Source organism: Pempheris klunzingeri, chromosome 22, assembly GCF_042242105.1.
Source record: "Pempheris klunzingeri isolate RE-2024b chromosome 22, fPemKlu1.hap1, whole genome shotgun sequence".
Classification (NCBI taxonomy): Eukaryota; Metazoa; Chordata; class Actinopteri; order Acropomatiformes; family Pempheridae; genus Pempheris; species Pempheris klunzingeri.
Window position 1 is genome coordinate 5,372,454 of NC_092033.1, and position 27,751 is coordinate 5,400,204.

Sequence of the window (27,751 nt, forward strand, 5' to 3'; positions counted from 1 at the left end):
AATCCTGGCCCTTGTTCTGATGTGCGGTGTAATAGTCCTTTAGCATCAGCACTGGCCCTGGTTAACACCACGTTGTTTTACTTCCATGTGGTCAGCTGATGCTCCTCTCTGCTACCATGCTGACTCTCTAACCCCGCCCTCTCGGGGCGCACAGGGACGGCGAACCAAACAGACTGGGGGAGTAGCAGCAGCAGCAGCAGCAGCAGGAGGAGGAGGAGGAGGAGGAGGAGATCTTCAACTTGGGCTCCGGAGCCGGTGCTCCTGCTGGTGCGGTGCAGTCTCAGCTCTCCGCCGGACCGGTATGCACTATCGGCGGAGGAGGAAGTGAGCAGACCGAGGAAGATGCAGGCGGAGGACATGGAGGTACCTATCATTAATAACCTTAACGATAACGGCGACAGACAGAGGCCGAAAGGGAAAGATGTGTTCAAGGATCAGCAGAAGGAGTCGGAGGTAAATCTGTGAGGTGTTTGTGTACAGTCGGCTACTACAGTTTGTGGTATCAGAGCTCAGTGTGTGTGTGTGTGTGTGTGTGTGTGTGTGTGTGTGTGTGTGTGTTGTTGCTGGGGAGCTTTCAGACCAGCTGAATGTCCTTTCCATTCACTGAGTCGCTGTCTTGGCTGGAAAGCATGCATGCATGTATGTATGCAGACAGACAGACAGGCAGGCAGACAGACAGACAGGCAGACAGGCAGACACCGAGGTGTTATTTTGGCAACCGGCTCCTATAAATAACCCAGCAGTAATCCTACAGTGGTGCTCAGAGTGGAGACTGCAGGTGGTGAAATGACTGCTGCTGTCAGGACCACACCACCACCAAACACGCCTGTTATTCTGTCATGGTAATTATGCAATAAACTGGAACACTCTTTACCCCCCCACTGTATTTGACATTGGCTGGTGTCCTTCATAATCTGATCTTCCTCTGGTCTTTAAAGTAATTCACCACGCGGCCCACCAGTAGTAGTGATCTGCAGGTAAAGGCTGCACAAAGGCATGTCATGTCATTATAAATGGGTCATAAGTGGCTCATTTAACACTCAACTTTGGCCTCATTGTCATTATTTTAAACGTTTTTACAGCTTATGTGGTGAATGCATTCTAAGCTGAACTTCGTGTTTTTGAACGCATGGTTTAAAAACAGCAACTGTATTTGAATTTAGGACAGCAACTAGCAATTATTTTCATTATTGATGAATCTGCAAACTATTTTCTCGACTCATCAATTAATAATTTTGCCCTTAACATGATGGAAAATAGAGAAAAATGCCCATTATCATGTCTCAGGGAGCCTTAGTCAGATTGTTCATTTATCAGACCAGCAGTATGAACCACAAAGATCCAGTTTAATATCAGAGAAAAGCAGCAAATCCTCACATATGAGAACTTGGGTTGAATCATTAGTGCTTGAAAAATGACTGAAATTATTACTTAATCATCAACATTTTGATATATTGCCTTTGTGAGATGGTTGTCTATTTCGTCGTTGCTAATAAAATTAGCAGACAGCGATTCTCAGTGTTAATGTTACTGTTTAAGTCATTTTTCAAGCAAAAATGCAAAATACTTTCTGGTTCCAGCTCCTTAAATGTGAGGATTTGCAGTTTTTCTCTGTTTAATATCATCATAAATTAAATATCTCTGGGTTTTGGGCTGTTGGTTTGACAAAAAGAAGACGTCACTTTGAGCATTTTTGACTACCTCCTATCATTTTATAGAGTAATCGATTAAAAAATGCTTGATCGATCGTTTGATTGATTTACGTTTATCTAATCAAAGAGTCTGTGACAAACCCACAGATCCAGTTTAACCCGTAAGTCTGCTCTGGTTGTCTAAACGTGAAAGCAGCACGGCTTGTGGTGGGTCTGATGCTGATCCCCTCATGGAAAAATCAGAAGAGGATGTGTTAAGATTCTTGAGTTGCTCAGCTCCACATACATAAGCAGTAAAAGCTGCCATCCAGGCAATAACACCCTTAACGTGTGTGACTTTGTGTGAGCACACTGAGCGGTTCTGAGGGAACTGGAGCGCCTTCGTGTGACAGCCGTTGGATTCTTGGACGAGGGGTTGTTGATGGTGCTTTGGGGGTGTGAATGACACAGACGTCAAGGCACTTAACGTCAGAGCCATGTGTTGATGCTGATGCTCCCTGGCCAGTGCACCAGAACCTCAAATCTGACTCATTCATGTATGTAAATCGTCTGTCATTCGTGCCGGGCAGAGCAGCCATCTCTCCGCTATGTGGCATATGTTGGTAGGTGAGGGAGGGGGGGGGGCTGCCTTGACATTGTGCCCAGTGTTTGCACACTGATGTGGTGCAGAGTGTGGGAGCAGGGAAGCGGTGCCAGTTTGGAGCGAGCAGGGCTTTCGTTATCAGCTGGCGGCAGAAGGGGAAGACTGGAAGGGGGAGACAGTCAGGGAGGGGGGAGGAAGGGATGGAGCAGTAGAAGAAGAGAGAATGAGAGGGAGGATTTCCTGTGCTGATGCTCACAGGATTTAAATATGTGCCTCTGTTGGGTTTGGAAAGAGCGGCCGCTTCAGCGTGTCCCTGGGTGACAGCGGGTCCTTCACCACATGGATGCGATGGTGCATGAGGCTGCTTGTTCCGTTCATTGATTAGCGTAAAACTAATTGACAACTTTGATCACTGTGTAATCATGTTTAAGTCATTAACGCTGTCAAACACGCTCTGCTCCCAGCTCATCAAATGTGCTGCCTTTCTCTCTTTTACATCAGTGCTGCTGACTCCACTAGTTGGTGAGTCAATCAGCAGCCAACTATTTTGATCAATTAATCATTTCAGTCGTTTTTTTTAAGCAAATGTTAGGAAAAAACAGCTGATTCCCTTTTTCTCAAATGTGAGGATTTGTTGCTTTTCTCTATTTCATATCATTGAGTTGGAATCTGTTGGTTGAACAAAACAAGCGCCTTGAACTGATTTTAATATTGGGAAGTTTGGTTAATAGAGATACTGCAACAATTAGTTGGACTATCATAGCTTTTGGTCCGTAGTTTGGGTTAAACTCCAAAAATGCTAGATCCTACATTTCCCATGATGCAACCAATAGCGTCTTACATGGATCTTTCAGTCGCCATGTACCCAGTTTGTAATGTAGACTCTCTGTGATAGATTTCACCTCTCAAAGTCCAAGCAGACGTTACTTTCTGACATGAACGTGTACATTCAGTTAAGTTCACCTTAACAAGAGGGATGTGTTGAGGTCAACTTTAGATTTACTTGTGTGCAACATTTTTTGCCCTTAACAATTGCTTTTTCATAGACTGAACAACTACTGAAGCATAAATTTAGATGGGAATACAGACAAGAAATCATCATCACTCCTTGTTCTCTCTCCCTCTCTTCCCGCTTCTAACTCATCAGATGATTGAGGGCATTTAACACTCTTACACTTCACCCAATCAGATTCTCACTCAAACCCTCATCAGCTAATCATCTCATAGCTGTCATTACTTAAAGCTGTCTCTCTCCCTCTCCCTCTCCCTCTCCCTCTCCCTGCGCTATCAGCTCCTCCGCTCCATTCACCTCCGGTCCCGATCACATTCAGCGGCCATGTGTCCGTCCACCGTGCTCCATGTTAGTTCTCAGCACCCAACCCTTCGTCACCATCACCGGCCTATAGATCACAGACTGTATGACTAAAAAGGTCGTAGCCAGTGCGGTTAAGTACCTTAAAGCTGCATTCGTTCCAATGGCCAGCAGGGGGCGACTCCATTGGCTCCAAAATGAAATCCAAATGTATTGAAGTCTATGAGAAAATGACCCTACTTTTCACTTGATTTATTACCTCCATAAACACTTTCCTGATGAGTTTATGGTCTGAATCGTTTCTTCAATGCAGCATGATGCTCATTTTGTAATTTATGGTTCCTTTTAGAGTAAATTAGACCACAAAGCAGACTATGGATTATGGTGGGACTACCTTGTGACTAACCAGCTACAGGCGGGTTCTTTGAGGACTGAACGTCACATTAAGCTCCAAAAACCAAAGTGGTGACAGCCAAAAAAAACGTCACAGTGGCTACATCTATTTCCTTTATATGATCTATGGTCTAGACTCCATCAGGGTAGTGATATATCATCTTTACCCCCTATTTCATTTTGATGTTGTCTAACTGCCAACGACTATATGGATTTGTTAATTATTCCTCTTGATCACTTCACTTCACTTCAAATCTCCAATGATAATAATAAAAACTTGGATTTAAAGAAACCCAAGGATGCTGTAGAGAAACCAGTCTCTCCTTGTTGAAATAAATACATCAAAATCATAAAACATTCGTCAGTAATGAAACTGAGCTCTATTAGCAGTCTGAATCATCAGACAGCAGGATGGGAAAGGATTGTGCCGTGGCAGCAGTGGATGAATGCTGTTGTTGGACAAGCCGCCTGCAGCACAGATGATATCACACAAGTCTGTAATAGCTGCCGTACATCTGAGGTTGTTCCTCACAGAAAGCTCAGCGGCAGGCTTCACTCTTTAAAGTGGGCCTTTTAATGGAGTTTGTAGTTAAAACTCTACATGACCGACTCCTAATGGGCTGTGCTGTATCAAAAGATTGTACATTTTACATTTCAAAGTGAAAGTAAAGCAGGATCTGGTCACTAAGACCCACAGGCTTCTTCGCTCGCTCTCAAGAGTTCTGGGTAATTTTGTTGAATCATACATGCTCCCAAGTGGTTCTCATTTCCTGGTTAACAAGCGCAGCAGTGACATCAAATCACACTGCTTTGGCCCATTGTCATAAACAAACTTTGAGCTGACATCCTGTATATTCCAGTTCACGCTGACTTGGTAGCAGCAGGTATTTATAGGACACGGTTATATGACGGCACACAGAGTTGTTTAACCAGGATATCTGACTCAGAGCACATCCTTATTTACAGTCCTGGCCCAGGGGCAGTTTTCACAGGGTTAAACACATCTAACTTGCATATCTTGGAGACTTCCAGTGCAGCCAGGAGGGTTTTTCACTTTTTTTTTTTATTCTCATTAATGTAAAATTAATCTGTAGTCATTCCTTTAGGGAAATTTCATCAGTTCACATCCCCCACACAGAAGAGAAAGAGATAAAAACAAGAATGTTTCAGCCACCAGCCTAATTCTCTTATGACTGTGTTGTCTTAGGTATTAATCATAAAATAGGTTACACTCTCTTCATCATGCCGCATGCTATTGTATCCATGAGCCTCTCACCACTTTTGAACTATTACATGTTACTATCAGGGTCTTGTTTTAACTCCTGTATGACCCTACTGCCTGTTTCACAGCACTGAGAATATGAGCCTCTTAAGTCAGCTTAATGCTAAGGTTAGCATGCTCACAGTAACACTGCTAACGTGCTGATGTTTAGCAGTTAGTAGTTATATTTAGCCATATAAAGTCTATGTATTTACCATGCTCGCCATCTTAGCTTAGCGTGTTAGCATTTGCTAATTAGCCCCACACACAATGCACAGCTGAGGCCAATGGGAATGTCATAAAACAAAGTATTGGACAAGTTGAAATGTTTGACCTGATGATCGCATTATGTGGAAAGCGACGGGACCACGAAAATGATTACATTTCATTCAGGAGGACGTGGATGTGTGTTTCAAATTTCGTGGCAGTGCATCCAGTATTTGGCAAGACATGTCCCTCCAAACCACAAATGTCAACCTTATTGTTGGCACTAGAGATGTAGTTTGCAGGGATGACGTGTGTTTGTGGACCATTAATCTCTCTGGTTCCCTCTATAAAAAACGTTTTGTTTGCTATGTGGCAAATAAAAGCCTATGATACTTTTTTTCAGCCAGATAATCTTCACTAAGTAACACCACTCTTATGATTTTAGAACCCTAAATGCAATCGGCAAAAGTGAAATGCTAATATTAGGGTATAAATGAACTACACCTCCACTGAGCTACACTACATTTTGAAAAAACTATGATTGTTAAGTACTATAAACTGATAAATCTTCAAGTTGGAAAGTTTTAGTTAGAATAGTTTGCAAGTAGTTTCTAACCTTAAGGCCTTTAAACGGTGCAGTGCTGTCTTATTTTGGTGATCGTATGTACTGTAAACTCTCTTCTCTACCTTTTGGAGGGAAGAATTAGTTTCACAGTGTTCAGAATCTGAGCCTCTGTGTCTTCCTGTCTCACGCTTGTGTATGTGGATCACATGCACTTCAGTGGGCTGAGAAAGTTTTGAAACCTGTTCCAAATCCATCTAATTACCACTTAGTCACCAAGTAAAAAAAAAACAAGGCTTGTTGCCAACAAAAATCTGTGTGATTGCATGTGGCCAGTTCATAGAAACTAAACGTGTGCAGTGTGTCTCGTGCTTATCACAGGGTGAGGCTTAAGTCAGAGTCAAGAGAGACCCTCAGCTGGATACATCAGCTAATCCGCTCTGAGACGGGGGCCGTGTTGACTCCCGCGCCCTATTTTTCCTCACCCACCTGAGCATTTGGATAACCCACTTTGTTTGGGAGAACATCCTCTTATTGTTCAATCACCTGATTAAAGCGGTTGCTGCAATTGTGAGTGGCTCTGGATAAGAGACAAAATATAAATGACTAATCAACGTCGCCCGGCAGCCGATCAGAACTGGAAAATCCACATGAGGCAAAACTGTGAACAAGCCTGAGGAGCGTGTGTGGGAGATGTGTGACCGCAATGCGAGGACAGAGTAGTTTTAATGTAGGTGTTGCAAAATGTGAAAAGCCTACAGTATGTTTGAGTATCTGTTTGCGTGTGGGTGTGAGGACATCTGTGATCAGCTGAGTTCAGTGTCATACTATAATGTAAACGCTCATGTGCATTTTGTTTTTGTGTGTTGCAGAGCTCCATGGAGTCTCCCAACCTGGAGTTTGAGTATGGAGACACAGACACGCTGACTGCTGAGCTCTCAGGTAAGACTGACCAGCTATTAAACCCACGGCAACACCAAGCTGTCCTTCCAAATTATTAGAAAATGAACCTTTAAGTCCGTAATAGCAAAAACCTGCATCCCAATTGCTTCTGTCATATAGTTGTATTGGATGGATTGCCATTAAGTTTAGTGCAGACATTCATGGTACTCAGAGGATGAATTTTAATGACTGAATTTATATTATTTTAGTACCTGGGTGTCAGGAGCCAACAGCACCATTCACAGAGGGTATATTTTGTGTTTAATATACCCTACCTTTTATATTTGTATTGGACTTATTTTAACCCAAATCATGATCCTAAACCTAACCAAGTGGTTTGTTGCCAAAACTTAACCAAACTGCAACTGAAAATTGATAATGATAAAAGAAAAGGGAAATTTATAAGTCAAAAATAAAAAAAGTCTATAATGACAGTTGATCATAATCCTTTAGCTAAACCACTGAAGCACCACATGTACCTGTTTGAATTAATTGAGTGTCCACAGATGACTAACATCATTCCCAGACTTAGCGTGCTATCATGCTAAACTGAAGTATAACATAATCATGTCCTGATCATCATACCCACTCAGCATCAGCATGTCAGCACAGTTTTTGCGAGCATGTTAAGATGCTGACATTAGCATGTAGCTCATAGCTCCACTGTGCTAACACCTAGCATGGCTGCAGACTCCTGGCCTGGTTTTTGCCATCTGAAAATCAGGTTTGTCATGTTTCTCTGTGCACACGTCTGGCCTGTTTTTGCACGACAAACCGCGTCAGACTTCCAGCTAAAATCATAATCATTATCGTGTTTGACACAAAGTCTCCTACAGTGTCTCTGCGTCTACTTAGCACACAGACTACAATGTGCTATTGATTGGAAAAAATGATTCTGCATCTGCACTCCTCAGGTGTCCTTCAGCTGTTTTATGTTGCAGCGTTTATTCATAAAAACAAGACAGTAAGCTGACACTGCTGAAGGCACACAACAAAATATTCTGGTCCTGACATGTTTTCCAGACATTGTATAACTAGTGTTTGTGAGTAATCATAAACACTATGATAATACATTCAAAACTGCCGAATTGTTCCAGCATCTGTGTATCTGATAACAGCTTATGTGTGACTCATAGTTTCATTTATAAATGCCAAAAGGTGCAGAAATGACAGGAGAACAGAATCCAGCAACGCTAATAGATTTCTCAGATTGTACTTCTAGCACAATTGTTTATTTCAAGTGTATAATTTAGATTAATTTAGATTCCTCTTCAGCACTACCTGTTTTGAGGTGATGTGCGTTCATAGAGAGACGCTGAATAACAACATTGATTCAAAGTCATAACGATCAGTGTCCTGGTAGATGGAAAACTGCAGCTGACTTGCCAAGAGTGTTAGTCAGACTGGCAAACACACACAAACAGACAGACAGCCACAGCGGCTCTCTAGCATCTCGGGGTCGAGGAATGACGGCTGCTCTCGGAACAGGAGGAGATGTGTGGCGACGTGACAAATCGTTAGACTGTGCATGAAACAGATGAGATCACCAGTGAGGAGACGGGGGCTCCGAGTTAGTCTGTTTTATTTCTCGGGGTAATGCAGTTTACCTGTGTCCTGTTTCGTTTCTGTTCGATTTTTACCAATAAATAAATACCAAGAAAAGCAGCTCATGTTGGAGAAGTTGTGATGCCATTTAATTGTCTGTCCACAGCAGACTGTCTCAGTCGCCCTGACCTGCCGGTTTTGCCCCCTCAGTTTTGTGCTATATTGCTGTATTATACTTTACATTGCCACTTTACTTGCTATGCCATTTTGATAGCATTGCACTTATCACCCTTTATATTTTTATTCTCTCATTTATATTTTATATACTTGTAAGTATTTATTTATGTTCTTACCTTTTCTCTGTTACCCTGTTACTTATTTTTGTCCCCATGCTGCTGCTCCACTTGAATTTCCCCTCTAAGGCTTATTTTATCTTATTGACTAATCGATCAGTGGTCTCGTTGTTTCAGCTCTGATTCTACTGTGTTGTTTTCTGTCCACAGAGCTCTACAGTTACACAGAGGAGCCAGAGTTTGCCCTGAACAGAGACTATTTTGAGGAGGACTTCAGGAGCCATGGTACTGTGTGTGTGTGTGTGTGTCTATGTGTGTGTGAGAGAGAGACAGAGTGATTATATTGTTAAATGGCTGTGGATAAGATTTTACACATCCTTTAATATGTTTGGATAACCTGTTGGATAGCAGGTATGTCGTTCCCCTCACTGGCAGCGGCGGGAGTAAAAACTGAGCTTTCTGCAGTGTGTCTGAGACACAGTGGAGTCACAGATAACCTCACTCTGCTGAGACCATATCAAGCACACAGAGGTCTGCTGGAGCTGCTGCCTTTTGTTTGCTGCGGTTTATCTCAGAGACCTTGAAGCCTCCTGCAACAGAGCAACTGCTGTTGTTTGACCGAACAGGACCGAGTCCTTTTATGCAGCTCTGAACGTCCCTGTTCAGTGTTCACTGTTTGATAAGTAACATGAAGGTTAAGCAAACAGAATGCTCACGATGGAGTACACGGGCGACAAGGTGTGTATTAAAGGGAAATGCAAGTGAAATGAATAAACCGCTTTCTAACAGCTGCTTTTTCACGACAGTGTGAAATTAATCGTAACATTTGGACGTAAGCTTACATTTGTAAATTTCCCCGTCGTGGGACTAATAAAGGAATATCTTATCTTATCTTATCTTACATTCATATAATTTCTCCTCCCACTGGAAAAATCCATTAAAGTTGAATTGTTTTCTCAGGATTACAAAATTGTCATTTTCCACATTTGACATTGCAGCAGAGATCATGAAGCCCTTTCGCATTTCTCAACGTCCCACTCAGAGCTGTATGAGGGATGTGTTACGTGTGTCGTCTCACCTCTGACGTGCAACACAACGCAAGCCAGCGTTTCTCTTCCCTGTGCCGCTGTGGGTTTTTTAAGCCGACCAGTGTGAGGAGAGGGTGACCGAGCACATCAAAGCTCTGCTCTTTTAAGCTGTTCAAAGAATGAATATCCACACAGATACAGATGGGAGGGCCCATCCTAGCCGTGTGATTAATGTCTGGTTACTGAGAACAAAGCGGCTTTTCCTACGTGACTTATTATCCGTCTGACGCCAGATCATGACATCATGCGATGCTTTTTTTTATGCATTTGTGTGAATTTTTGCCGATTTTCAGTAAAATATTCCAAAAAAGAGAAAACAAAGAAGCTATAAAAGTCACTGTGGCACACACCTTTCCGGTTGGTCAAAAAAGAAATAACGAGCGGGATGAGCTTCGTCCTCTTTATCTGTCACCTGCTCTCCAGGCTGAGTGGTAATGAATAGCAGGATTAGATGAGTGCTTCTCTGGCTGCTGTTTTACAGAGATAGAGCACAGAGCTGCCTCTTTACATCACCGTCTTTTTGTTAGTGTGCATGTGTGTGTGTGTGTGTTCAGCCACCGGCAGTGCACTCATCAACGTTTTCCACCATTACCCATAAATTCCCCGTCCTGATCACTGTGATTACCACGACATGTCTAATTTAAGCTCCTCACTCAAGAGATGGACACTTTCTTGGGGTAGCAGTGCTGACACTAAGAAGCATTTATGTTTTCCTGACTTGAGAGGACAGTGCAAGTCAGGGTAGCTTAAGTCGGAGACGGACGATCTGAGCTCCGCTAATCTTGATGATGTTATGCCGCTTAATGCCCATTACGGCCCACATAATCAAATGAAGAGCCTAAGAATAGAGGACTTAGGCCGTGAAAGGAATCCTCGCCAGAGAAGACGTGCGTTTCTTAGTTTTGTGCTTGCGTTAATAATCTTTTTTTATTTTGTGTATATACTGTATGTAGATCTGGTTTCTCCTCATGATGCCGCCTACTCTGTTAATTACTGCTCTGCATGCTTCAACACTCTTTAGGTTTCAGCTGTTTGCGGAGCTGATGCAGTGGGCCTGAACGTAATGACAGAGCGATCAAAGTAGCACTCACTCCGCTTCACATGATTTCCTGAACAATCCGAGTTCAAGTACTTAATATGAGACAGTGGGGAGGAAGGCAGGAGAGATGAGAGGTGTGGCATGACATGCAGAAAGTAAAGAGGGAGGGAAAACATTACAGAGGATAAACACAGAGAAAAACTGGAGCGTAAAAGCAAGCAAAGGCTCCCCAAACTGCACAACATGCAGATCTGCAGTTAACTTGGAAAGTGGAAGTTTTGCTTTCCATAATATTTCAGTACATGATACTGTTGGTTAAATAATGTATTAAACCAGATGGTAACAAGTACTGTGACATTAAAGATAGTGAGTAAGAATCCAGCAAGTTAATGAGTAAGATAACAGATGTGACTGTGGTCAAACTGACCCTAAATTACAGAATTTCTGTATTGTTGTCATATTGTCACTGAACTGCCTAACTGCTAACATGAATAAAACTCATTTCCCAAACAGAAGCGGGGACGATTTACTAAAATGTAACCATTTAGGGGTTTATTGATTTGTGAAGACATGGCTGGGAGCAAAGGGTTAGATCTCAGGGTGGGCAAAGACCAGACAGCAAACAAAACCAAGTCTACCGTAAAACAAGAAATAAAGGAAAACACATGAATCTTGGCTCCTTATGAAGGGGGCCGACCTCCAGCAGCAGCTAATCGAGTCGGCAGCTGTTTGACCAGTCGCCACCTCGTCCCAACGCAGATACATTTACATGCACACACACTCGCTATGCTCACATTATGCACATCATGCTTGCAGAATAAAACAAAAAAAAATAAAACACCCGCAGGCGTATAACTGCATCCTACACAATAAAAAACACTTTAAGCAGTGAGGATAATAAAATCATGCAAGCATGTACTGGTGGGCAGGTGGTCAAACTATGTAGCATCTTCTTTCTTTTATAACTGAAAAGTCACAAACATTAAAATGCACCGTTCCCCAGTTCAGTGGGAAAATGCCAAACAAATGCACAGTGTGGACACATTATAGGAGCCGACAGTGAACTGTCAAAGGCAGAGGAAAAGAACACTGAAAAGTGCCTCTGCGTGCTGTGTGTTGGCGTCCTTCCTGCAGCTCGAGGCCGGAGGTGGATCGAGCTGACGGTGGAGGAGCAGAGGACGTACGTGATGAGGCTGCTGGACGCGCTGGAGGTGACGGACAGAGACAAGAGGCTGAAGGTGGCCAGGGCCATCCTGTACTTGGCTCAGGGTGCGTAGGCCCAATACCTTACAACCAGCAATATTGTTCACAGCAGACATTTTGTGTTGTCAGAGTAGGACAAGCACGGGTGGTTCTAATATGATTAACAATAGTGAGACCTTGTAAGTCCTAGTGTGCCATGACAGAATGACAGAATGACAGTATACACAACACCACCTGCATATAATGTAAAATATTGTGTGAGGAATAGCCCTCATTTCACATACAGCATAATGTATTCAGTGTCAAACACCTGTTCTGTGAGAAAACTCATATAATGTTTACTATTTAAATGCATTCATCACCTGAAAAACTCCAAACATAAAGTACAAACAATCCAAAAACACACGTCCCGTCTACTGTTTTTCCCCAGGAGTGTTTGATGAGTGTGACACGGAGGTGGATGTGCTCCACTGGTCCAGACACAATGTCTTTCTGCTCTACGACATGGGCATCTTCACGGCACTGCTGGAGCTGCTCAGCATGGAGATAGAGTGAGTAGGGCACGCATGAGTCCTTAAAAAGTTCTCTCTCCTGCTCCTGTAGAGTCAGAAATGCCAGGTGGTGGTGACATCAGTTCCTGATAAAATCCAAACTACGTCTTATTTGAAGCCAACAACAATGCTGCAATGTCACTCTCACCTTGGATTTGCTTGATAAGACTACAGACTCGCTGCTGCTCATGTGTTTATACAGCTGAGGGTAAAAGAAAGGGACATGAAGGATAAGCACAGCCAGAGAAATAGGCAAGACTGTCAAACCCTTAGAGAGGTGCAAAACAGTTCTTCATATCTTTTTTAGATTTGTTAGATTTGGGAGAAGGCCTGCGGCAGTGGGGGCTGTAATACAGGGTAAAAGTAATATTATGCTTCTCAGATAAAGGAAATCTTTACCCTGAAGCCTCGAGGTCTTTGACAGGCAGCAGGATGGCCTGCTGGTTGTCACATTACTGAGAGGTCGTAGGTTCAAGCCCTGAGAGAATCAATCTTTCCGTCTTGCTGAAAAGAAGAAAATTCTCTCAGAGTCCTCCCCTGTGTTTGAAGCTCTGGTGCCTCAGCACGTCCGCTTGTTTGCCTCAGAATCCTCCGTCCCCTCTGAGCGGCGAGAGACGCTCACTCGGGTGAGAAAAATGCAGGAATAGAGGAAGCGCGTCTGTGATCCGCCGATGAGAACACGACACGGCGGCTCCTTCAAGCCAGCTTTGTTGCTGCCGGTGTCTGCCTCAGTCGGGATCCGGCGCATCTTGTTGTTACATAAGCTGCTCTGAGGCATCATTGCACTGTCTGGCCTTTCACCACGCTGCACAGCAAAGCAGTGTAAGCAAGCCAATCATGCAAACACACACACACACATGGTGTTTTGGAGGTCACGGCTGGTTAAGCAAATAGCATGAAAAGGGCATCACGTTCAGAAAAGGAGAGTCTGGATCGTTATGTCCTCCTCAGCTGTGTTTTCTTTGGTTGCATGTATGCACAGGCTGTCTCCTCTTTTTTTAAATAAACCACTTAAAGGATGCAGATGCAGACGTGTGTGTGTGTGTGTGTGTGTGTGTGTGTGTGTGTGTGTGTGTGTGTGTGTGTGTGTGTGTGTGTGTGTGTGTGTGTGTGTGTGTGTGTGTGTGTGTGCAGTAACAGCCAGGCGTGCAGCAGTGCAGTGAGGAAGCCTGCCATCTCACTTGCAGACAGCACAGAGCTCAGGTAAGCAGCACAACCACAGTCTGCTACACACTCGTCTCCCCTCACATGAGAAGGAATAAGTAAGGTACAAAAATATTCTCCAATCCTTCAGCTCGATTTTCTCCTCAAAATTCTCCCAAGCACACACACACACCTACCTGAACACACACACACACACACCTAATCTGTAAAATTAATTACACTCCTTGTCTCTTTTCCTCAACTTCATTTTCAATCTCTGCCTCTGCTTAATGGAATTGATTTTTCAACTCCACACACACACACACACACACACACACACACACATATATACACACTCATATGTTGACACATACACTGAGCTCCATCTGTGCGTTCCCCAGTTGAACACTTACAAATAATTACAGGCTGCAGGAGTGGAATTGCAGCTAATTGCTGCTATACAGTTGATACAGATCTGTAATAGTTATTTGGAACAAAGAGGGATACTTTGTTGAATGAACAAAGCGTTTAATGCACAAAACACAGCCTGACTCACACCAGGTGACTGTGAATGAGTTGGTGTGTTCGTGTTTCCTCTTGCACTTACATGCACACGCATAAAAAATCCTCTCTTGCACACATCTCTGCTGTACTTGCAGAGCTTTTAGACCCTTTATTATTGTTTTGGGTACCAGTTAAATGCTTTCCACACGCAAACACACTCACACACACTCAAGCTGAGTCCTGTATATTTGTGTTTTTTTGCAGAGTGCTACTGAGCATCATGTACCTGATGGTGGAGACTATAAGGGTTCAAACAGAGGATGACAGACCTGAGTGGAGAGCAGCCAGAGAGGCCTTCAAGAATGAGCTGGGTGTGTGTTTGTGTGTGTGTGTGTGTGTGTGTAGCAGTATACTTATACTAAAAATGTATTTTAATTTGACTTAACTTAGCACACAACCTTGTTTTGTATAGTACAGACTAACAAGAGGCTTTGTTGAATACTCGATTCTGTTTGGTCAGTTACATCATTCTACAGTCTGCTGCTATGGATGCAGTTCTGATGGCTGAAGCAATAGAATCATTTTTAAATCAATACTTTAAGTCAAATTATTGATCTCTTTAGTATGAAGCCGTGACATAAACCGGCCCAGACTATGTCCTGCATCTCCATGTCTGGTTTTGCCATAATGACTGGCTCACTGTACATTATCCCTCACATATCCAATCCAAATACACTGACGTTGACCTTTGACCCCTCAGGTTCACCCCTGTATAATGGAGAGCCCTTTGCTCTGCTCCTCTTCACCATGGTGACCAAGTTCTGCAGCATGAACGCGCCGCACTTCCCCATGAAGAAAGTGCTTCTGCTGCTCTGGAAGACAATACTGGTCAGTACAATAGAACCACTCCAGCACTGTGACAGGAACAGAATTATGTGCATTTGTTTGTAGCATATTTTAGCATATTTTAAGCACTGACCACCAAGGGCAGATCCTGACCGCCATGAGTAATATTGTGCTGTTTAGAAGTGTATATTTAACCCTGTCACCTCCAAAACGCACAGACAGCATGTATGTCTCTCCTGTCTCCGTCCTCACCATCCAGTTCACCCTGGGGGGGTTCGAGGAGCTCCAGGAGATGAAGGTGCGTGGCCGGGAGCGTCTGAACCTGCCCCCGCTGCCAGAGGACAGCATCAAGGTGGTCAGGGCCATGAGAGCAGCGTCGCCCCCGGCCTCCGCCATGGAGCTCATCGAGCAACAGCAGCAGCAGAAGAGAGGCCGCCGCAGTCGCAGGGTACACGGCCCCACCCCCACCCCCACACTCCACACGCGTTCAGAGCTTATCAGTAGTGCGGCGTGGATAAAATACACATTACCTCACAGTCACACCGTACATCTAACTCCCTATTTGATTGCACACATACACCTCAAACATCAAACACACACAAATATTGGCAACACATAAAGGAGCAATTTCAAACACACACCTACCAGTGCAGTTTCACACATAGTGCCAGTGCTGTGCCAGCTGTTAAAAACCAAGTGTGTTTGGTACCTTTAACCCTACAGTTTAACAGAACTGTGCTCACATCACATTATCTCTGCTGCCTAGAACTAATTTTTCCATTATTTGGCTTTTTACTGTTGAACAGCTTCGTCTTTCTTTCTGGCAAAGTGATCCTATAGCGTTCCTTCTGTAACTCCCCCTCTAACTCTTTTCAGATTTTTCCAAAAGTTCTTTAGTGCCAACATCACTGGTTCTCTGTTGTAAGTCAGCGACGCCAGAGATGATATTGGTGCTGGGACGGGCTGTTGTTTTTAGTAGAGCTTTGACTGGACAGGCTCTCTCTCTCTCTCTCTCTCTCTCTCTCTAACTGCCCTCTGGTTTCTCATTGCCCCTCTTCCTTGTGTCCCCACAGAGTGCCTTTGTTGATAGCTTGGAAGGAGACAGTCCCTTTCCCAAGAAGCAGGTCTTTACCCACAAATTCCCTCTTTTCCTTCTGCATTTTCTCTCTGCATTGAGCTGGACTTTTAGCACCCCTCTCCCACATCCCCACCACTCTCTTTTTCTTCTTCTTCTCATCTTTTCTTCTCTTCTCCTCTCCTACTCTTGTCATTTAACCTCATCCAATCATATCGGGATGCACCAAAACTGATATTTAACATGTCAGAAATATTACCCTTTTTGTTGTTTCTGAGAAACGTTTCATTATTCTGGCAAAGAAAGTTGAATTAAGAAATATTTTGTAAAAAAAAAAAAAAAAAAACTTCAGAAACCCAAAGTTTAATGCTCCAAGCGGTTTCGGTGCAATCCTACCGAATGCTTCATTTCTAATACTTAAAGGAATGGTTTGACATTTCAGGAAATACATTTAAACATGTTTTTGCTGAGTTACATGAGAAGATAGTAGCAGTTTTGTGTCTGTATGCTAAATTCAAGGCTACAGCAAGCAGCTGGTTAGGTTAGTTTAGCATAAAGACTGGAGGAAACACTCCTGTCCAAAGGTAAAAATAATCTACCTACCAGCACCTCGGTAGCTCCCCAATAATCATCCAGCATAAGCATGATATCTCCTTTATTTAACTTGACTGTACAGGCAGTGATGTGCTGGTATTAGGACTTCAGTAGCGTACAGACCTGAGATTGGTATTGATCGTCTCATCTAACAATCTCCAGATAGAAGCAAGTAACTGCATTTCCTAAAATGCCGAACTATTCCTTTAATTCAATCTTCACCACCTGCATGTTTTCTACTATTTGATTTTTTCTGTTTCTTTTCTCTCTCCTATATTTCTCTTCCCTTTACTTCATCATATCTTCCTCTCATGCTTAACTTTACATTTCTCATCCATACACGCCCATTTCCTCAGATTTAAAAAAATAAATAAATAAATTCCACCCCCCTCATGCCATTTCTTTTTCCTATTTTTATTTCTTCTTTTTTCTTCCTTTTATCCCCCTGCTCCTCATCTTCCTCCCTCTCCTCCCACTCTCAGTCCCTCCTCCCCTCCCATGCTTATATTCATTTCCCTCACCTGCCTCACCCTCCACTCTAATACTTTATACTGTCTACTCTATTCCTCTCTCCTCCTCCTCCTCCTCCTCTTCCTCCTCCTCGTCCTCTTCTTCCTCCTCCTCCTCCACTGTCACCCTGCTCGGTACGGGGGGGAGGCGGGGGTTTGAGAGACAGGGCTGACTTGCTGGCTGTTATCATTGGCGCTGGAGCGGTCATAAAGACAGTCACTTCTACTGTAGTAGCACCCCCTCCTGTAGTTTCCATCACATTGCTACCAGGTTTGGCCTCAAATATCACCTTTGCACTGTAGACTCTGGACTAGGGGTCAATGTCCTGAAAATGCATTCATTGAGGAGGTGAACTGAGATCGTCATGAACACATTTTCTCCTCTGTAGGTGCTGTATTTGGGTTTCAGCTGATCTCTCTCTTGAATGGATGGCATTGAAAGCAGTTGCCCCCTAACCCTGATAGAAAAACACTAGCTTTACCTCCCACGTAGCAGCGAATGGCTTCTCCATACAGAATGGCTCACAACACGGTTTCACCTCGTCCTCCCTCACCCCTCCCTCCTTCCCTCCCCTCCCTCCCACCATACACTCACTATACACCTCACTTAGTTAGCACCACCACTGGCGCACCATACATCCACTGCACCAGCTCAACTAATGTCTGGAGCGCTGACTCATGCCTGATGCTTGCACTATTGCCACGGTCATTCATTGGACAAACTGTTTGAACTAAGATACTGTGTGCGTATGTGTGTGTATGTGTTCGCGCTCGAGCTGAGATGGGTTTGTATGTAGATAAGAGCTCAATACGAAGTCTCATTGGGCCTTGCTTGCTTGTTTTCCTGTATCTTTTGAGGTGCAGATGTTTGGTAAGTTCAATCATTTAAGGCTGCACACAGTATGTTTTCAATGTGGCCAGTGTCTGATATATGGAACAACTCTGTCAGCAGCTTTTCCTAATGCTTTGTCTGCAAGAAACTCACCTTATCTGTTCCCTGAAGATTATAGCTGCAGTCTGAAGGTAGCCCATTGTGTCTGCATACTGTGCAGTGGGGAGATATCAAATCCTGCTGTACACTGCATGTCACTGCAAAATGAATGGGAATAATGCAAACTAGATGTAGACACCAGTATGTTAACCGTAGCTCAAAATGAAATCAGTAGTCTTTTTTAAAGGATAACCCTATCTATTTTTACATAATGGGTTCAAATGACTTGCATGTCCAAAAAATTTTAGAAATTGTCCAGTAGAGCGCTTTGTAATCCTATGCACTATCCACTATCCACTAAAAGTGCTAGTTTTTGCCCTGACAGACTCAGATTGTTATTCAAAGTGTCGACATTATGGACAGGATCTCTTCAGAGTCAGACCTTTAAGATGCTTATTGTAATCGCTGGATTCAAAGCCACCAGACTTCATTGACAAAAACAGTAATTTTATAGAGCAGAACACAGGAGTTGCAAGTTGAGTTGCTGTGACTTTGGTGTTTTAACACAGTAAATTCTTTCTAAACTAACTCTTTTAAACACCAAAGTCATTCACTAACACAAACAAACATATCGATCAAGGCAGCAGTAGATCAGCAACTCCTGGGTTCTGCAAGGTAAAATGGGGTCTAGTGTCTTTGAACCAAGAGATTTAACGTTTCAGGTGAATTAAAACAGATTTTACAAGTCCATCTCTGTAGGGATCCTTTCTGAAATGTTCTCACACCTTGAATTACAATCTGAGCCTGTCGGTGGCAAAAAACAAGCACGTTTAGTTTTGATACTTTGGTCGGCGCCCTCTTCAGAGTAAAGGGCATGAAATCTTTCAGCACTGACGTAGCTGGATGAAGTTTAAACCCAAACATAAGCAGGTTTTAAGTTATTGAAATAATTTTATACCACACTATTTGACAGTTTTACATATTGAAGCTATATGATGTTTACAGTGAATGCAATATTTTGTATCATGTTTTTATCCACTGTTCCATTAGATGGGTAAATCTACATGTCTTGTGCATAATTTTATACACATTTCCTGCAGACTTGTGAGATATTTTTGGAAACCTTTGGATATATATGACAGCATGAGCTTGTTAAGGGGTTAAAGGTAATGTGTTGTGAGGTAATGTTCATGTGCTGGATTTGGGTATGGGCTATTTACTCCTTGGTGTGAGTTTATAGGTCATGTGACTCCCCATTGCAGTTGACCACCTGTCCTCTCTCTCTCTCCCAGCCCCTGGTCAAGCAGGACAGCCTGGACACGTACAACGAGCGAGACCCCTTTAAGAACGACGACGCCCGCGACGAAGAGGAGGACCCAGAGGACACAGACAGCGGCATCGAGGGCGAGGTGGACCCCTTGGACCGCGATGTCATCATCCAGCCACCGCCTCCACCGCCTCCCCTCAGACCCCCCACAGAGAGGGTCAACTTCCCCAAGGGCCTTCCCTGGGCCCCTAAAGTCAGGTTAATTGCACAGTTTTCATTTCTTCATTTTAGGAGCAGTTAAGAATCAGAAATAAACACCCATTTAACTGTAAAATACCAGTATTTGGACTGCAGTAGTTATAGTTTATATTCTGCCCTGCTTCAGGGTAAATAACGCTGATTATATTCATACGCTTTCAGTCAGAAAGGAAGTGTGAACTGCTCACAAAATAGCATTTAAAAAAAAGCTTAAATTTGACTTTTTTATGAAAAATAACATTGGTGGTCATTACTTCAGCTGCTAAAAATGATCCCTAACACGATTTTTTTATTAGTTTACAAGCATTGAGCTCATATTCCGCAGTGTAAAATCTCCAAATGATGGTTGGCCATTTGCCAGTAGAGAAAACGTCCCACTGACAGTCAGGACTTGCCACCATTTGGCAGCTGGTGTCAGTTTCCCATCTGATTCTTTGCCACCATTTGTGAAGTTAATATAAATTTAGAAAACACTTCCTCTCAGTTTTCTTTCATCACTATCATCAAGCAATATGCTCTCTATCTCTTTCCAGGGTGCTGCGTCTGCCTTAGGGACATGAATAAAAGCATCTGAGATAGGACTCACTTAATAGCACTGCATTTATCATGTGTTCGTGATCAGGAAACATATACCTCATCATTAAGTGTGTTTATTTCTCCATCTTTGGATCAGAGTGCTGCAACATTGAGGGCTGATTAAGTGCCGATCAGTAGGAGGCTCTGAACCTTTCACACACGGAGAGCAGCAGCACACAGTGTGACTGATGGGATTTGAAGAAAGCTAATGCACTGTGCTGTGCTCCAGTGCTTGTTTGTGTGGGTGTGTGCGCACATGTGTGAGCGCTGCCTTGAAAAAATGGCTGTTTAGTTGCTCGCAGGTGTTTTTTTTTTTAAATGAATCCCAAATCTGACTGCAAATCTGTGTGCGTTACGTACAGGGAGAAAGACATCGAGCACTTCCTTGAGACCAGCAGAAACAAGTTCATCGGTTTCACTCTGGGAAAGTAGGTATTTCATCTGAGACAATAAAAGCTCCTTATGTCATTCACTTTTTCCTCTTGCAGTCTGTAACTCTTGATTGTTCTGTAGTGACATAGATACGCTGGTGGGCTTGCCCAGACCCATCCACGAGAGCGTCAAGACTCTTAAACAGGTAAGTCTCGTTCTCTCCATTTTTCTCCCTTTCACTCAGTGTCCTTCATCCTCTTCTGCTTTGCCTTGGCTCATTATAGCCGGGCTGTTTCCCGATCAATCATCCTGAATCCCCCAGCATTGGCATCCCACTTAAAAATCCATACTGCCACACAGAAGTGTAGTTACACAAAGGAACACCCCTGTGGGTGTCAGTCAGCTCTGCTAATTAACACCTCTTCTAACACCCTTATTTGCATTTATTTTACAATTGTTTATATTAGTTTTTAGCTTTACAGATAGATTCAAAGCAAATAAGATTTTTGTGTTTTACGAAGGACAAAAAAATGAATAGCAACAGAGGATTAAAAAAAACAAAGAAACCCTCAAATGTGTCTAATTATAAGCCTGAGTTTCTCTAGTTTTAAGTGCTGTATGACATCTCTTAACCATAGAATATAACTGGGATGGTGTGGGTTTTTCTAGTTTAGAAGAATCACTCTGCATGCTCATTAGAAAGGTTGCAGATGTGTAATTATCTACTCTAAGAAGACCTCGGTCACAGAATATGTCAAATACAGGATTACCTGCCCAAAAACTGTACCAATCGTTTGATATATTTATAAATATCCAGTTTGCATTATATTATTTTCTTCTCTTCTCCAGCACAAATATGTGTCCATCGCTGAAGTCCAGATCAAAAGGGAAGAGGAGCTGCAACAGTGTCCACTGACTCTGGTAAGCAATGTCACAACACTGTAATATGACAGAGCTGTGATTCTAGTTTTTTATATTTTAAAGCCACACTGATATGTAAACTGGGCATTAAATTACGCCGTGTTCTCGCTACCTGAATTTGTGCGCCTGATCTGATGTGATCTTGGCATGTAGGGCGAGGAGGAGGTGGAGGAGACACCGACAGAGATGCTGTACCTGGGCATGCTTCCTAACCTCTCCCAGTACGTGGTGAGTTTCATATGGTCACTTTTTGACATACCAGCTCGCTACTGAATGTGTTTTCATATCAGGCAGTTACATGCAGCACCTTTTACCTGTCACACAACAAAACAGAGATCTGAAACAGGATTATGGTAGAGGTGTAATGTTTTGCTTTGTTACCTGTGTCAGATTGCCCTCTTGAAGCTGCTGCTGGCCGCAGCTCCAACCTCCAAAGCCAAAACCGACTCCATCAACATCTTGGCTGACGTGCTGCCAGAGGAGATGCCGTAAGTACTGTGGAAAGATCCTTTTTTCTAATGGTTGTGTGTCTTCAAACAACTAGAGCCACATTTAGATCAAGCAGTTGAAGATTAAATGTATCTTCTCTGATGTCAAATTTAACCACCATTCACATCTGTGATTCATTAATAAAGGGATGTGAAGGGAAAATAAAGTGTTTTTCTATTTATCAGCAAGAAAATTTGACTTTTTCTGTCATTTTTGGGCTGAAGGGATACCATTGAAAATACACCTATTCTGGGTTGTTTTTGCTCTACAGTATGGCCTAGTTTTAGATTAACTGACACTCAACCAAGGAGCTGAGAGACAGTTTCCCTGTTGAGAACAGAAGAAAAAAACACCCAACTCAAAACGCTCACGACCCTTTCTGACATTTTCTTCGCTGAAATCTGTACTTTTTCAGCTTGTTTTGATGCTGCACACCTTTTAGCCTTCCCGCTCTGGATGGAAAAAAACCTCAGATGCTTAATCAGAAGATTAATCATCAGAGTGTCTGTTTTAAAATAAGAGTGAACAGTCTGTCTCTTAATGGTTTTTTTTCAATTGAGACAAAGCTGTTATATTGTTAATACAGATCTGAAGGCCTTACAGCTTGTGTGTGTGTGTGTGTGTGTGTGTGTGTGTGTGTGCCAGTATCACAGTCCTTCAGAGCATGAAGCTGGGAATTGACGTGAACCGTCACAAGGAAATCATCGTCAAGGCCATCTCTGCTCTGCTGCTGCTGCTCCTCAAACACTTCAAGCTCAACCACATTTATCAGGTTACACACACACACACACACACACACACAGACATACCTGCAGTCCTCCATTTCTCCTCTTACATTATTCTCCTTTCTTTCCATCTTGCCCTCCCCCATCACACACATTAGTATCCACGCACCCCCCCCACACCCCATCCCCCCATGCTACCTTCCCTACCTGATTATCCGGTCAAGTGTGCCATTACCGTCCTCCTTTCATGCTCCTTTCCACCCCCACCTTTTGCACCTCCATCCCCCACCTCAGAACCTCCAGCATCACTCACACTCGGTCTGTTCATCTCAATGAAGACAGAAAACAGATTGAAAGGGGGCATCTGCTCTAAAATCTGCCCCTTTGTGAAAGAGGTTTTGACCCCCTTTCCAGTGCTTTTATCTTGTTTCATTTCCACGGTCAATTGTGTGTAGAGGAAGTGGGATGGGGTTATTCTCTGTTGCTAGGAAGGGACATTGCTTCACACTTGTTTAATTGGCTGCTCCGTAGACTTGAAGCGGTAGCGCCCTCTGCTGACACAAAAGCAGATCACATGCAGACAGATAAGCAGCAGCAGTGGGAAGTCGAATCAATTAGTCTGGTAGCTTATTTAACATCCACACAAACACTGTATTATAAGAACTGTTTCTAAGGATGACATTAATCAATTAATTCCTCATCAAGGAATCATTACATTTGGAAAACAAGGCAAAATATAGCACATTTTAAACAACCACATTCAATAAAATACTGAAATATGAGCTCATGATAGATTGAGCTGCAGAATCGGTTTGTTTTTAATCTTTGTAAAGCTTCTGGGATGAGGTGAAGGATTTGTATAGCTGCTGGATGAGAATAGAAATCCGCTGGCTTTTGACCTTTTCACCACACAGGAAACTCATCAATGATACAGGATTATCGGCTACAGGATTATTTTTTTTCTCCCCTATTCCTCCCGAGATATGTATTTACCCCCTTCAGCATCGCCAACATCATAATCAGAGCTGTCCTTTGTCTCATCTAAAAAGCACTTTCTCACCACAAAAGAAGAACCATAACTGAAAAATTATGTTTTTTTCTTTTCTTAAATATTTCTTTATTCATAAGAGTTACATTTTAATTTGTTGCTCTTTCCCAGACTGTCAAACTCTAACTTTTCCACACTGCCGCCTCCTCTTTTCCTGCAGTTCGAGATTGTCTCCCAGCACCTGGTGTTTGCCAACTGCATCCCACTCATCCTCAAGTTCTTCAATCAGAACATCATGTCCTACATCAGTGCCAAAAACAGGTAGGATCCTTTTTCTCTTACTCTGTACGCTCACAAAAGCACTACAGTTCTTTGCGGGTTTGGGGCAAGAGATTTGGGAAAAGTGCATAATTGTGCCCCCAGTTTCAGTATTCACAGTTATAACCATTTGGAAATGGCTACTACTTTAGTGCTTTGAGCACTCAGTGTTTGTGTTTGAGGGCCTGCTGGTAAGACAGGTAACCAAATATTATGGGCAGGGCTGCAATCTTCCATGGATGTCCATCAGCAGGCTTCCAGGACGTGGCACAGATGGCATCACAGCGGCAATGACAGGAGACTCAGGTGTGAAAGAAAACAATAAAAGCCACAAATTAGGTGGCAGGAGTCTGACTGAGCAGTCTGAAAGGCAGAGGACAGTCTGTGTCTGCTTCAGCTCAGGTGCATGCTGCAGGAAAGTGGCCTGGACTGTGTAAACTACATCAGTATTAAACTTCTCTTGTGTCATTTTATTGCAGTATATGCGTGCTGGACTTCCCCCACTGTGTGGTCCATGAGATGCCTGAGCTCACAGCTGAGAGCCTGGTGAGTCAAAACACTGTCAGCATGACACCTGACTGATCCTCGCCGGATGAAGGTCAGCTGGCAAAGTAGCCTCCAGAGTGTCAGTCTGACCTTTGCGTGTTCTGCATTTGTGTTTTTTTTTTAGGAAGCAGGAGACAGCAACCAGTTCTGTTGGAGAAACTTGTTCTCTTGTATCAACCTGCTGAGAATACTGAACAAGCTGACCAAGTGGAAACACTCCAGGACAATGGTGAGTAATTCTGCACCATAAAGCCTTAAACCAGAGCCACAGCAAGTCAGCTAAATCCAGCTGAATTCAGTGTCTGTATCTTGAAAGTAATGTGAGATCTGCCTCAAAGGTTCAAGCTGATAATACTTAATACCAGGCTGAATGTCGTGGTAAACTGGGCGCATGACTAGACCCACCATCTGTGTGTCCCCATCAGCATCTGAGTGCACACCCAGGGGCCCAGCAGGGCAGTAGGCCCTTGGTTGGGCGAAGAGAAAATAAAAATAAATTGTTATAGACTGGTACAAACAAGTGCGGCTGTGGCTCAGAGGCAGAGCAGGTCGTCCACCAATCAGAGGACACTGAACCCCACAATGAACCCCAAATATGTGAATAGGTAGCTTCCTCCTGATGGCAGATTGGCAACCTGCCATCAGTGTTAAAGATTAGAAAGGAGCTCCACAGTACAGTCCATTTACCAATTCCATCAGCACAAATAGCCACTGCATTTACATTTTTTGGTATTTGGTATCTATTTATCACTATGGGTCACATGAGGAGTAAATCAAATCCAGATCAAGGTCAGTGTTTTGTCTGGCAAAACATTACTGGGGACAAGTTAATTCATCCATGAAAGGGCATTTTGTCTGCAGTTTGCCTCTGATAGAGCACGGGATGCTCAAACATGCTCCTCTTGTAAATTTCATTCCCTTTTCAGATGCTGGTGGTGTTCAAGTCTGCCCCCATCCTGAAGAGAGCTCTGAAGGTGAAGCAGGCCATGATGCAGCTCTACGTGCTCAAGCTGCTCAAGATCCAGACCAAGTACCTGGGCCGCCAGTGGAGGAAGAGCAACATGAAGACCATGTCGGCCATCTACCAGAAGGTCCGCCACAGGCTCAATGACGACTGGGCCTATGGGAATGGTAAGTAGCGGCCTGCAGAACCAGATTTATCGAGTTTTTAAACTATTCACTCAGAACAGAACAGATTTAGCAGTGTAGATCTGATGGTTCACATCCTAAATGAGTCAGTTTACTGCCAGCAAACAGGATGCTGGTTTGCAACCTTTCATTTTGTGCCTGTATTATTCATGTTTCCATCAATCAATTTCTACCTTTTTTTCAAACAGTGTCTCAGTTGGTACAGATGGGATGCTCTTCTTTGTAGCAGGCCTAATTCATGATATTTGGTGATAACAAATGTATCATATCACCCAAAAATGATAAAGTGCAGCTTTAATTTTTAAAAGATTTGAAGATAATCCACGGTGCTCAGAACACACACTGGTCCTGAGTGGACTCGGTGATAATCAGTCCCAGCAGTCCTCCTCCTCCCCCACACAGAGCCGATTAATGAACAGAGACTGCAGAACAAAGAAGAAATCAAAACCAAGTATAGAATTAATGGTAAATGTGTGCATGTGTGTTTATGTATCCGTTTTTCTGATTAGTGTGTGCATGTGTGTGTGAGTGAAATACAATGCTCCAGCAGCCACCGGCGAACAGTCTGGATTGTGTTGCCATAGCAACAGAAAAAGGGGGACTTTTCAGGGTCACAATCCCTCACGGGAGAGCAAGTGATCCGTCACCTCGAGTGTTGGAGAGAAAGATGGACAGAAGGAAAACGAGGGAGAACGTTTAAGTGCGAACGTTCAAACGTGTCCTAAAAAATTAGATTGATTGAGTTCCTGCCCCCCCCACCCTCTTCTCTTTTGTCCCAGATATCGATGCACGGCCGTGGGACTTCCAGGCGGAGGAGTGCGCCCTGCGGGAGAGCATCGAGAAGTTCAACAGCCGCCGCTACGACAAGAACAAGAACGGCGACTTCACCCCCGTGGACAACTGCCTGCAGAGCGTGCTGGGCCAGCGCGTTGAACTGCCCGAGGACTTCCACTACAGCTACGAGATGTGGCTGGAGAGAGAGGTCTTCTCCCAGCCGATCCAGTGGGAGGGGCTGCTGCAGAATCCGTGATGGAGGGGAGGGAGAGGGTCGGAGAGAGTTGGGGGCGAGGACGTGGAGGTGGAGAGGTCGCGTACGAGCCTGTCGGAGTGGTTTTAGGGTGTGTTCTTGGTGCAAAAATAGAGTCAGGGGAGAGGACGAGGGAGGAGTAGAGGTCAAAGTGCACATCAGTGATGGAGGATGGGGGAGGGTAAAGAGAAAGAAGCTGGAGATCACCACCACCTCCCAGGCTATGCAGGGACGGGAGAAGATGGAAGGTGAAGGGTACAACGGAGCAAAATTTGACGAACAAATGGAGCTTTCCTCTGTGAGCTCACCACAAATTGATGCCACACACACACACACACCTGACTCTGACATGTGCCTAAGACTACTGTGAACACACATGGACGTGACAGACAAGACCAGAGGTAGCAGTTACTAAGAAACCGCTGTAGCAGGACACTGTTTCGGCCAGTTATACTGCCCCCCACAAAACTATCTACACCACTTTGTCAATTTCTATGTCCCCCTTTTTAAAATGTTGGTGCTTTTTTGACTCCTTAGTGATGCTTTCCTATTTATTTGTATCTGTGTGTGTGGTTTAACATTTTATGATAAATATGTTTGTGAATGAAGATGTAAATTTAAATGATTTCTAATCAGTTTATGTCTTCTTTTTTTTTCATTTTAACACAAAGCCTATTGTAGGTATCGGCCTGTGGTTTGTCTGTGATGGATTTAAACGTTTTTCTTATGTATTTTCTAGGAAAAAACAGCCCTTTGGAAGCAAAACACAGGGTCATTTTTGATAGTCCAAATGTAAAAGTGGGAGCAATTTCCACCGATGGATAGTATTGGATAGTGATCTCACGTAATAAGTCACCAAAAAAACAAAAAGAGAAATATACC

At 43.5% G+C, this 27,751-nt stretch overlaps 1 protein-coding gene across 1 annotated transcript; it reads left to right on the plus strand.

Moving 5' to 3' along the window:
- Window positions 1-202: 202 nt before the first annotated feature.
- On the plus strand, window positions 203-27,719 carry strip2 (striatin interacting protein 2). The gene is made up of 21 exons (XM_070853613.1): window positions 203-453; window positions 6,843-6,912; window positions 8,961-9,035; window positions 12,012-12,146; window positions 12,511-12,631; window positions 13,766-13,834; window positions 14,543-14,649; window positions 15,039-15,166; window positions 15,384-15,572; window positions 19,526-19,758; window positions 20,697-20,762; window positions 20,848-20,911; window positions 21,556-21,627; window positions 21,781-21,855; window positions 22,018-22,115; window positions 22,762-22,888; window positions 24,050-24,150; window positions 24,627-24,693; window positions 24,818-24,922; window positions 25,620-25,824; window positions 26,622-27,719. Exons 1-21 carry the CDS (start codon window positions 343-345, stop codon window positions 26,870-26,872), a joined length of 2,469 nt encoding a protein of 822 aa, XP_070709714.1. The 5' UTR covers window positions 203-342; the 3' UTR covers window positions 26,873-27,719.
- The last annotated feature ends 32 nt before the right edge of the window (window positions 27,720-27,751 follow it).